Raw genomic sequence first — 12,647 nt, forward strand, 5'->3', positions numbered from 1 at the left:
TTGAATTTTATTTTTTAACAGTAGCATGTATCAAATACATAATATAAAGTATCTTAAACTATGGTTTCCATCTTTTCATTATTTTGCTGGTTCATTATTTTTGCTGGTTTCAGGGATGAGTAATTTCATTTCTTCTCTTAATTTTGAGGTTCTACTATACCATTAGTTATACATTTCCATTTACTTTAAGAAACAAACACATATTTGAAAACAAGATACCAATATTCACCCATGAAAAGTTACTCTCCTGGCCTCCTGCTCTGTCCCCATATTTCCACCATTTGCCCCAGTGAAATAATACTTTTGTAACTTTTATTTTCCCCTCTCCCCAGCAACCCCCAACCCTTAAGTTGTTGAGGCTGTGGTCTAGTTTAGTCCCAGACTATTAATTGAATTTCCTTTACTATATGACTCTTTCACATTTATATTACACTTTCCCTAATAGCCGGCCCTATCCACTTAGACTTCCTCTCCCCTTTCCCTTTCCATCTGAATTACTTTATTGTTTGATCCTTTTCCTCAGATGGGGTGGTCTTTAGCCGGGAGGGAGGAGGTAAGAGGAAGTAATTTTGCTTCACCTTCATGGTCCCCATTGCCCTTCTTTCCTCCCAGAAACCTGCAGCTGCTAGTCTCCTGCCCTCTAGCAGTGACTGCGGCAGCCAGAAGCTCGATGCTGGGAAGCAGGTGCTCACCAGATGCAGAATCTGCAGGTGCATTGATCTAGAGCTAGGACCTGGGAGGAGAAGGTCAAAACAGTTGAGACTAGAGGGTCTGAATATAGGTGTTTAATGACCAACCCAAGAGTCCTAAAAGTGCCCTATTATCGGTCTGCTTGCCTGTGTTTTGCCTTTGGGTTTTGAAGAGCTCACCACAGAAGGCAACACTCTAGGGACACTGAAGTCATGGCCAGTACTTTTCCATTTACATCCGTGAGCAGGATTTGTTGCAGGTTTTTTCCAGAAATAGGTTTGTTTGGATTGTTGGGGAGGACAGTGTCACATCCAATATTAATTCTTCCATTGGGTAATGGGGACTTTTTGATGTAATTCTAAGACCTTTTCTTATAACAAACATAGAATCTCATCGGTCAATATATATCAAGTTTGTCTCACCAGAATAATCCATTTTAAAGTGAAGAAATTTAGCATTCCCTTTTCATAAAGGAAAAAAAGAAAAAAGCAGTGGTGGCTTTTTTTCCTTTGTCTTGACTAAGATCTGAGAATCAGAAAACCTTGGCAGAGACTGCATGCTACCTTCATACTGTGGGCAACCTTTTGTTCACTCTGAAGTGAGTCATTTTTACACTGAGTTCCCCAGAACCCTGGGGCCTTCTGAAGGAGAGAAAACCAGAGGACTTCAGGCCTTACCCCCAGCCCTCTGGGCTAAGCAGTAACCCTTTTGTTTAATTTGTTTACACTTTATAAGATTTCATTCAAACAAAAGTTTCCCTGGCTGAAACAAGCTTGAAAAACACTTCTCTAAAGCCATTCAAGGTCAGATTTCAGTTTCCCAGCAATTAATGTATTTGGTTCCATAATTCAAACTACTTTTATATCTTCCAAATTTAATACCATAATCACACTTTAGTACCCTAAAACTGTTCTTCTATGTTAAATGCTTGTGTTTTATGTTGACACTGAAGGATTTATTCCTATAAGTATTTTGAAACCCCATGATCCATGCCTTTCATTGTCAGTGTGCATGCTCCTGTCGATAGGAACCATGAGCTCTTGGTGTTCACTACTTTCCCTCTTCTAGGGGCAGAGCCAGATGGCGAATGGACTGTGGACCCTGAAAAACAATCCCTGTGTCAGTTTTCTCCTAAATGGAAGCAGCCATAAGAAGAGCCTCCGTCTCCCCACGCTGCCTCCCCTCCATTCCTAGATCTCACAGAATCAGCTCCCACTCTTCTGTCAGGACTAGATGTCCCTTTCTCAGGCTTTCCCTGACCCCCCTCCCCAAAACAAAGCTAATTCCCCTGCTCTGTGCTTCTCACAATGATAAATATTTAATGGTATGTCAGTACCTACTGGGTGAAGGAATGAATGAATCACTAATTCCTCCTTCACTTAAAAGTATCTTAGGTAACCAATCAGGCATATATTCATTCCCTCAGTAAACAAGTTGTCATTCATGCTGAGCACTGTGGGGGATACAACCAGCTATTCTAACTTCCAAGAGCTTGCTACCTAATTGGGGAACATGAGATACAAACATCAAGTAGACAATGAACTATTAGTGGCAGATAAGAGGCTAGTTTCCCAGTTCCTGGTTTATTAAATGAAAAGTAAAGAGGCAGTTGGTTGGATCTGCAGGTGCCTTTAGAATTGACAGAAAGAAGAGAGAGTGAAAATGAAAACACAACTGTGCAAAACCTTTGGGATGCAGCAAAGGTGGTCCTAAGAGGGAAGTACATAGCAATACAAGCCTTTCTCAAGAAACAAGTAAAGTCTCAAATACACAACATAACCTTACACCTAAAGGAGCTGGAGAAAGAACAGCAAATAAAGCCTAAACCCAGCAGGAGAAGAGAAATAATAAAGATTAGAGCAGAAATCAATGAAATAGAAACCAAAAGAACAGTAGAAGAGATCAATGAAACTAGGAACTGGTTCTTTGAAAGAATTAATAAGATTGATAAAACCCTAGCCAGACTTAACAAGATCAAGAAGAAAAGGGAAAGGACCCAAACTAATAAAATCATGAATGAAAGAGGAGAGATCACAACCAACACTGAAGAAATGCAAACAATTATAAGAACATATTATGAGCAACTCTATGCCAACAAATTAAGCAACCTGGAAGAAATGGATGCATTCCTAGAGATGTATAAACTACCAAAATTGAAACAGGAAGAAATAGAAAACCTGAACAGACCCATAATGAGCAAGGAAATTGAAGCCTTAATCAAAAATCTCCTAACAAACAAGAGTCCAGGGCCAGGTGGCTTCCCAGGGGAATTCTACCAAACATTTAAAGAAGACTTAATACCTATTCCTCTGAAGCTGTTTCAAAAAAATAGAAATGGAAGGAAAACTTCCCAACTCTTTCTATGAGGCCAGAATTACCTTGATCCCAAAGCCAGACAAAGATCCCATCAAAAAGGAGAATTACAGACAAATATCCCTGATGAACATGGATGCAAAAATTCTCACCAAGATACTAGTCAATAGGATCCAACAGTACATTAAAGGGATTACTCACCACAACCAAGTAGGATTTATTCCCGGGCTGCAAGGTGGTTCAACAACTGCAGATCAATCAATGTGATACACTACATAAATAAAAGAAAGGACAAGGACCATATAATCCTCTCAACAGATGCAGAAAAAGCATTTGACAGAGTACAGCATCCTTTCTTGATTAAAACACTTTACAGTGTAGGGATAGAGGGAACATACCTCAATATTATAAAAGCCATCTATGAAAAGCCCACAGTGAATATCATTCTCAATGGAGAAAAACTGAGAACATTTCCCCTAAGGTTGGGAACACGGCAGGGATGTCCACTATCACCACTGCTGTTCAACATAGTACTAGAAGTCCTAGTCTCAGAAATCAGACAACAAAAAGAAATAAAAGGCATCCGAACAGGCAAAGAAGAAGTCAAACTTTCACTCTTTGCAGATGACATGGTACTCTTATGTGGAAACCCAAAAGACTCCACCCCAAAATTGCTAGAACTCCTACAGAAATTCAGCAAAGTGGCAGGATATAAAATCAATGCACAGAAATCAGTTGCATTCTATACACTAACAATGAGACGAAAGAGAAATTAAGGAATAGATCCCATTTACAATTGTACCAAAAACCATAAGATACCTAGGAATAAACCTAACGAAAGAGGTAAAGGATCTGTACTCTGAAAACTATAGAACACTCATGAAAGAAATTGAGGAAGACACAAAGAAATGAAAAAACGTTCCATGCTCATGGATCAGAAGAACAAATATTGTTAAAATGTCTATGCTTCCCAGAGCAATCTTATCAAAATACTATCAACATTTTTCACAGAGCTGGAACAAATCCTAAAATTTGTATGGAACTAGAAAAGACCCCAAATGACCAAAGGAAAGTTGAAAAGGAAAACTAAACCTGGTAGCTTCACAATTCCAGACTTCAAGCTCTATTAAAAAGCTATAATCATCAAGACAGTATGGTACTGGCACAAAAACAGACACATAGATCAATGGAACAGAGTAGAGGACTCAGAAATGGACCCTCAACTCTAAGGTCAACTAATCTTGGACAAAGCAGGAAAGAATGTCCAATGGAAAAAAGACAGTCTCTTCAACAAATGGTGTTGGGAAAATTGAACAGCCACATGCAGAAGAATGAAACTGGACCATTTTCTTAAATCATACACAAAAATAAACTGAAAATGGATGAAAGGCCTAAATGTGAGACAGGAATCCATCAAAATCCTAGAAGAGAACACAGGCAGCAACCTCTTTGATCTCGACCACAGCAATTTCTGGCTAGACACATTTCCAAAGGCAAGGGAAACAAAGGCAAAAATGAACTATTGGGACTTCATCAAGATAAAAAGCTTTTGCACAGCAAAGGAAACAGTCCACAAAACCAAAAGACAGCCTACAGAATGGGAGAAGATATTTGCAAATGTTTTATCAGATAAAGGGTTAGTATCCAAAGTCTATAAAGAATTTATCAAACTCAACACCCAAAGAACAAATAATCCAGTCAAGAAATGGGCAGAAGACTAGGTGATGGACATTAAGGATGTCCTTAGTGTGTGAGGATCCTCTAGATGTGAAGAAGTAGGGACATAATGGATGTCCATCCATTACACATGATGTAATGAACACTGGGTGTTATATACAATTGATGAATCACTGAACTCTATCTCTGAAACTAATAATACACTATATGTTAATTAATTGAATGTAAATAAAATTAAATTAAATTTAAAAAAGGGAGAGGAAATTCAATGCTGCTTTTTGATGGTAGATAAAGAGGGAGGGAGGGCATCATAGCAGGAAAAGAACAGGGTTGTTCTGATTGTAGACATGGAAGAGCCTTCTTCAGTCATTTAACAAATACTTATTGGGCATTTATTCTGTGGGAATTTACTCATTCTAGGATACAGTGGTGAGTTGAAAGTAATATGCAAACCCTCATGGAGATCATGTTCTAGTAGAGAAAGCAAATAGAAAGATGAACAAATATCCACGTCAGGTAGCAACAAGTGCTATGGAGAAAATGAATCAGCATGGTAGAAAAGAGAGTGCCGGAGATACGACTGCAGACTGAGTGATCAGGGAAGAGCTCAGACCCACAGAGCAAGAAGGCACCAGCCATGCCAACGTCTAAGTGAAGAGAAGTTGAGGCCAAATGAATAACACGCACCAAGGTCTTGGCACAGGAAAGAATTCCACATGTTCAAGAAGCAGGGGAAGACCAAGATAGCAGGGATTACAGACAAGGGAGGAATTGTTTGAAGATGCACTTGGAGAGGTGGGCAGGGCCAGTCCCATGGGGCCTCCATGGAAAGTATATGGGGTTTTGCTAAGTGCTCTGGGAGGCCATTGGAAGGTTTTGAGTAGAGCAATGCCAGGTTTAAGCAGAAGAATGGCAATGAGAAGAGTAATTTGGCTGGAGCATGAGATTTTTTTTGAACAGCAAAAGTCTGAGGCCTGAAATAAGGACAGACTATGGAGGGCTTTGCATCCTGCACTAAGGAGTTAGGACCTTATGTTCCAGGCCTAAGAGAGCTACTGAGGGTATTTTTAGCAGGAGTGACGTGATCAAAAACACTGACCTAAAGGTCATACCTAATTCACAGCATGCTCTCCAACATCTCCTCTCAGGACCTTGTTGTGGGTTTATTCAGCAACTTTTAACACATGTGAAACACCTGCATACACACTGAAACATGTGTGTAAACACTTGTCTCCACAAGTGTAGGAAGATGCTTGGAACCTCGGCGTTAGAATTGCAAAGAAAATTGGAAGCTACCAACTCCATTCAATTAGGAGTGTTTCCGGACTAGCTCTGTGGTGGTTAGGATTCTGAAGCCACATGTGGACCAAGTAGGAAAGGGGATCGTCCTCAGTTAGCCAAATCAGGATGATACTAGGTCTTTGCTGTCACTGGCTTGAGGCCCTGTCACAAAGTGAGGTCATCTTAAGACAAAGGGTTGACTCTAGCAATGGTGTGCCAAGGCTCCATGCACTTGTGAAGAAGTGTTAGGGAGCAGAGAAGTCTGGCCTCCTCTCTTGAAACCAGTCCAGTTGAGCAGCTACCTGCTTTACTTTTATGTGAGGCCGAGTCCTGGGCATTGCTTTAGCTGAAAGAACAAGAACTGCTTGATTTTATCTCCTCATATCTAACTGGAGAGTTTCAGAAAAGTAAAAAATTATATTTTTCTTTTTATTAAGGAATCTGTCGATACACTTAAGGTGTTTTAAGCCAGGAGATCTTGGTTTGGTTTCCTGCTTTGCCACTTAACTTTCTATGTGACCCTGAGCTACTGATCTCACATATCTGGGCCTCGTTTTATTCACCTGCAAAGTGGTTGCTTTGACTATATCACTCTTTTCCAGTGGAGCAATCCTCTAGGTGTGAGGAAGTAGGGAGGGGCTGGGTGGATGTGGCACCCCACCCCTCCACTTTAGGGCACAGAGTGCACTTATCCATATGTTGTCCTTGAGGACATTTCTGCAGCTAGAGTAAGAAAAAAGTTGGGAAAAGTGGGAGGTCTCAGAAGGCCCACTTCTAGCTCTCTTTGAGAAGAATGAAGTCTGTCCAGAATATATTCCTGGGGCTAAGACAGTGTGCAGAGTGGGTTTAAGTTTAGGTGGTTGTTTATGGTTTTCACACTAAAGCACTCCAACTCACAAGAAAGCAAGAAGAGTGGGCTGTGCATGGAGGGAGCTGTGAAGCCAAGATTGGTGGGAAGCAGAGGAAGAGGCCGGGCCACACAGGCACCCTAGACTTAACAGACCACAAAACAGGGAAGTCTCCACCCCTTGCCCTGCTCTCTGGGGCTCTAAGCTGCCTGCTTCTGCACAGTTGCTTGGCGCTAAATTTTCATTTCTCTGACTGGTGCCAAAGAACATCTGCACCTAGAGTTGTAAGGCAAAATTTATTTACAGGTGCAATGCCTTGCCCATCGAAATTGGACGACTTGGTTTTCTTTGTGAATGGGAGAAAGGTAGGTGTTGGGTGATACTACTGTGGCTTGCAGAGACAGCAGGAAACTACTAGCTTAGGGGCAGCTCTTGTCCGTCAGGGACAGGAAACCAGGGCCTAGGAACCCAGACTAATTTGGCCTCTTGCCCACTCAGCCAAGGTCTAGCTTCTGAGAATATGGGGAGGTGGTAACGCATCAGGGTTAATCACACATGCCTCGGCATCAGGCAGGCTGGTTCCAATCCAGCTCTGCCATTTATAACCTCATGCAAGTTACTTCAGCTCCCTGAGCCTCAGAGCACTCATCTCTAGAATCTACTTCCTAAAAAGATTAAAAGCAAGATGCTTCTTTCATCTAGTAGGAATCCCCTGGGTCCTTATAAAACACTTAGCACTGGGCCTGATATCCTGGTAGCACTATATCTAGTAACATATCTTGATCCTCAAGCTCAGGGGGACAAGAAATAGAGCTTTGTTTATTTTTATATTTATCAACTTAATTCTTCTCTCGAGACTTCATTAATCAGAATTAGTTGAAATGTAATTGCCGTCAATTTTCAGTCCCCTTTCCCAGGTTGCAACTAAGTTCTAGGGGGAACCTGTGTGACAAGAAGAGTGGCCTCTGCCATTGTCGCTCTCCCCTAGCATCCCCCGGTCAGTGCCCACCACCAGGCCGCACACTGCTGGTTGACCCTCAGTGCCCTCTGCCAGGCCCGCTCTGCTCATGAGCCTCTATCTCTCAGGGGAACCTTTCTGTAGTTCCCAAAGCATGTGGCTTCGCTGTGATCTTGCCACCTCCTCCAAGGCCCCTCTGCACTCCAATCCCACAAACCTAACTGGGATTTGGCCTTGTCCACCCTCCCACCCCAAGAAAGGAGATAGAACATAGTTTTCTTCATGTGCCTTGTAACTCTTCTCCTGTAACCAGCATCCACAGCCAGTAGCCACCATACATTTTTCCAAACCTTCATTCATGAGCTGAGTCCTAACTCACTTGTTCCACCTGCCTAGGCTTTGGAGTCTCCTTTGTCTATTTTCTGTTCTAAATCCCTTCTGAATCATGAGCCCAAAATTATTTTGTAGGGGGAGGGTCTACACAAATTCATGTTTTTCTTCTAGGAAGAAAGGAAGACCCTAACATGAGTAGACCACTGTGTCTTCCTTTCCTCTGATGCCACAGAATGGCTGGAGGTGTTTACAGGACACTCTAAGATAAAGTCAAAGGAAATATCCCCAAATAAGCAAGTGGGAAAGAAGCACCGGAGAAGATCCCTCCAGGCTTCTGAGTGATAATCCTCCACTTTTCGAGGAGAGGGAGGGAGAGATTCTAGTGTACCACCAGAGATACCCTGAGTCCTGAGCTGGGACGAGTCTCACCATTAGCCGCTCTGCCATGAGAGGACTGGCACACTCAGGGACCCCTTCAGGATGACAGCAACTCTCCCCACCTCCCATTTCTGCCACCAACTCTGGAGGTCACTCATACTATCACGTGTGCTCCCCACGGGAGGTGTCTCAGAAGTGCCAGATGAGCAACTTCCTATCTAGATGCCTTCCCTCCAGGACCCTGCATTGTACACACACACACACACACACACAGCATCCAAGTCTCTCCCCCGTTTCAAATATTCCAAGAGTACAAAAGACTGAGTTGGAAGATTCCACACACACAGGTAATGGAGCAAACATGAAGAATGTAACTCCCAGTGGGGGCTTACCCAGCAGTGGCCCCCCACTCTAATCACATATAAAAGCATTGTTGTCACACTTGGTAAGTCTCCAGCTCTGTACACATATATGAAACTTGTTTGCCTTCAGAGCAAAAAATAAATGGGCAAATGAAAGTATTATACCCAAGTGCCTAAATCAAGCAGGCCACGGCAGACATTACTCTGGGTCACCCTCTCGATCCCCATAATAAATCTCTTTTCTATTTCCAACGCAGGTGATAGAGAGGAATGTGGACCCAGAAGTCACTCTGCTGACCTTCCTACGAAAGAACTGGATTCTTTTGATCAAAATCTGGGCAGTGTCTATGTTTGCCTTAAAACTTAAGCCTGCTATGATTATGAAAACTAATCTAACTTCTCTGTCTCCAGTCGGCCCCGTTGGCCCTTGCTGTCTCTGCTTTTGGCAGTGGTTTTAAGGATGGTAAGTTAATTGGGCTATTTGGAGAGGATGAAGTTTCCCCAGAGCTTCTTATATCTGGATTTAATAGCAATGAAATAGAAGCTAAGCTCTTTACTTCAGCACTAATTATTCCTTTAAGGGCTCTCCAAATCCCCAGGAGGGTGGTTATATAATCGAGGTTTATATTGCATGTACCCTGTCCTGGCAGGAAACCAGATTCTCCAGATTCAGGAAGAGCATGTGTCATCAGAAAAGATCGTCTTTCCCTACATCTGTTCTCTTATGAGAGATTTTTCCCGACCATTTTATATTCTGAAATTGAGATCTTCATAATGACAAACATTTTAAGTGGTAGGTCTAATGTATCTCTCCGAGAAGCCAAAAGGTAAGTAAAGAAATGGCAGAAATTATAAATTGATGGAGTCAGCCCATGGACAAGTTTTGCTTAAAAGTCCACGTGGTGTTTAGTTAGTTATCAATGTTTGAAAATTAGGAAATCTCATATTTTAAAAACTCAAGATTTTTCAGCTTCTCATGAGAAACGAGAAAGTAGTCATTGCTGCATGGCAGCCGTCTTGCTGAGCAGGGAGGGACTGCCCTAGCGCCCTATCTAGAATGGGCACAAGCTCTCCAGGTACACGCAGCCCACTCCACTCATTTACGTGCCTCTCTGATAAGCATCTGATGTTAGAACTTAGTTTAGATGAACAAGCCTTATGGCTTAAAAAAAAAAAAAGTCAGTCATTCTGAAATCTTCTGAAACAGTCGAATGAATTACATCCAATCTCATAAACTAAACTGGCTGGAAGTGGACCACAATTAGGAAGAAGGAGGAGTAAAGAGAGGGGGTGGAGTCGGAGCCTGGATTTGGGCTTCGACTCTGACCAAGCAAGAGCACAGGGACACGTTAGGTGAGATCTGAAAGTAAGGATGGGGGTTTTTGCCAAAGGCTCAGTCACTTGTTTTCAAACCATAAAACTCTTAATCGTAGGAAACAAACTGAGGTTTGCTTGGAGGAGAGGTGGGTGAGGGAACGGGGTAGCTGAGTGATGGACATTCAGGAGGACTTGTGATGTAATAATGAGGGATGGGTATCATATAAGACTGATGAATCATTGACCTCTACCTCTGAAATTAATATTATATGTTAATTAATTGAATTTAAATTTTAAAAATTAAAAAGAAAAAATAAAATAAAATAATTAAAAAACAAAACCAATGCAATACAAATGGACAAAACTAGAATACATTGAACTGCTAAAAATAAGATCTTCTCTCCCAATTACACGATTGGGACCCAGAATACCTATAATGAAATAGGGCTTTTCAAAGGGCTTTTACAGCCATCGTCCTATAAGATGTTCATGATAAACCTGTGAAGGTAAAGTAGGTATTACTTTTCCCTCTTTGCAAGTGAGAAAACTGACAGGAAAGGTTAGCCTGTTCAGTATCACACAACTAACAGGATCTAGAGTGGCCTTTACTGAAACCTGGCAGGCAAATGACTTCTCAGACCTACCCTTCACCCCCCAAAAGAAGACCTTCCTCACTAGTGACACCCCAGGGAGGCAGCTGTAAGGGGGTGACATGTGTGCTGTGCATCTTTTCCTTGAACAGCCCCTCTAGTACGCCTCACAGGAACCAAGTACGCCTATGGAGGAGGAGGGCGTGGGGCCTGCACTGTGATGGTGTTGAAGCGTGACCCGCTGTCCGCGAAGATCAGGTATCCTACCCAGAAGCCAGAGGCCAGGAGGGCTTTGTTTCTTTGCCAGGCTTGTATTCCCATCTGAGCGCAAAATGTCTCTAAGCCCTTGTGATTCTAACCCTCCTTAGATCTTCAACCCCTCTGAAAATTGGATAAAAGCTATGAGCTCTCTACTCAGAAAGTACATAAACTAATTATATTTTGCACATACTTTCAGGGAGATTACAGACCTCCTAAGGCCCGTCTGTGTGGGAATTCATAATGCCTGTCTAGAGAAGATTTAATAAACACATGCCTCCCAGGGTGAGGCCAGTTGAAAAGCAAAGAAAGAGTGTCCAGAAAACTGGGCCCCTTTAAGGTTTCTGGGCTGAAAACAGCCAGATCCTCATTATGGCTCAATGTACTCATCCGGGGAGTAAATGCTTGACTTAGGAGAAACATTTATCTTTGGCGGTCATGTACTCCATGCACTTCCTGTCTGCACATGCGTCACGAGCACAGCTTGTTCTAATCACACAATACTCCCTATGCCATTGCCCTGATTATTAAGGCTTCACAGTCCTTCCTGTTTTTCTTATTCCCTTGTTGTGTTGATAACATTCACAATAAAGGTGGGGGCAGACAGAATCCAGCTTGGGACCTTTCGCAACTAGAGCTTCTGGTCCCCCCTCGCCTTCTCCTTTCTCCTATAAGGTGTCTGGAGTGATCTTTTCATTCACCACCTCAGGGTTTGCTGGCCAAACCCAACACATCTATGCGTCCCACGTTAAGAAACCCCAATTTAGGCAAGCCATTCATTTTACAGATGAGGAAACTGAGGCTTAAAGAGATGAAGTGACTTGTTCAAGATCACACAAGTTTCTAGAACAAGGACTTGAACCCCTACATGTTCTGGTTCTGAAGATGATGCCTTTTCTACTGCTGGGCTGAACCAACCCTGCAGAGCAGGGACCTGGGCCACAATTGCATCCTTTAATTAAGGGCCAGATTCCAGGACTTGGGCTGCTCCCAAATCCACTGGCCCAAGAAATCAAGAAATGGCCTCAGAACACATGTCATTCCACTGTTGAATGAACTTATCCAAAGATTTTAATATTAACAAGCAAAAAAATTCTCAAATGTAAACATAAAAGACATAAGTGTACCTTTTACCTGTTATGGGGTCAATATCCTAATGAATACTAGTTGAGGTCCAGTCATACTCCTGATGACATGAGTCCATTCCCACTGAGTCCAGACCCAAGTGGGTCTGTATGGGCTTAGGAAGTGTTCTGAAGTTCAGAACGCCCAGGTTCCCTCTAAGGATCCTCAATTCTTACGGATAGCACAGTGTCAGCAGAGAGGACTCTAAATTCTCCTTCCCTGTCACCCCTCCAGTTCCCCATCCCCCAGGCTGAATGATAGGCTTGGGGAGTTTTCTGCTGCCCTTCTTGGTTCCCAGATTCCCCAAGAGGCAGGACTGTGTTACTCTCCTTGATTTTCCTGCGTTGCTCATATGAAGACACTTCTCCATTACTGCGTGCCTGGTGCCCATCTGCTCTCTGGACGGGGCTGCTGTCAGCACCGTGGAAGGTGTTGGAGGCATCAGCACCAGACTTCACCCAGTGCAGGTGAGAGCACACTGTAATTTTCTCACTCCTTAACTTTTTCTTTTTAACCA

The 12,647-nt window shown here is 42.6% G+C and overlaps 1 protein-coding gene across 1 annotated transcript in view; it reads left to right on the top strand.

Annotated features, from left to right (window-relative positions):
• Positions 1–7,120: 7,120 nt before the first annotated feature.
• Positions 7,121–12,647, top strand: part of LOC118539774 (aldehyde oxidase 2-like) — an 81,764-nt gene continuing 76,237 nt past the window's right edge. Inside the window, exons 1-4 of the mRNA XM_078070028.1 lie at positions 7,121–7,174; positions 9,252–9,303; positions 10,900–11,005; positions 12,489–12,597. Coding sequence (XP_077926154.1) covers positions 7,121–7,174; positions 9,252–9,303; positions 10,900–11,005; positions 12,489–12,597 — 321 coding nt within the window. The remainder of the gene's footprint in view (positions 7,175–9,251; positions 9,304–10,899; positions 11,006–12,488; positions 12,598–12,647) is intronic.

This window comes from Halichoerus grypus, chromosome 4, assembly GCF_964656455.1.
Source record: "Halichoerus grypus chromosome 4, mHalGry1.hap1.1, whole genome shotgun sequence".
Lineage (NCBI taxonomy): Eukaryota > Metazoa > Chordata > Mammalia > Carnivora > Phocidae > Halichoerus > Halichoerus grypus.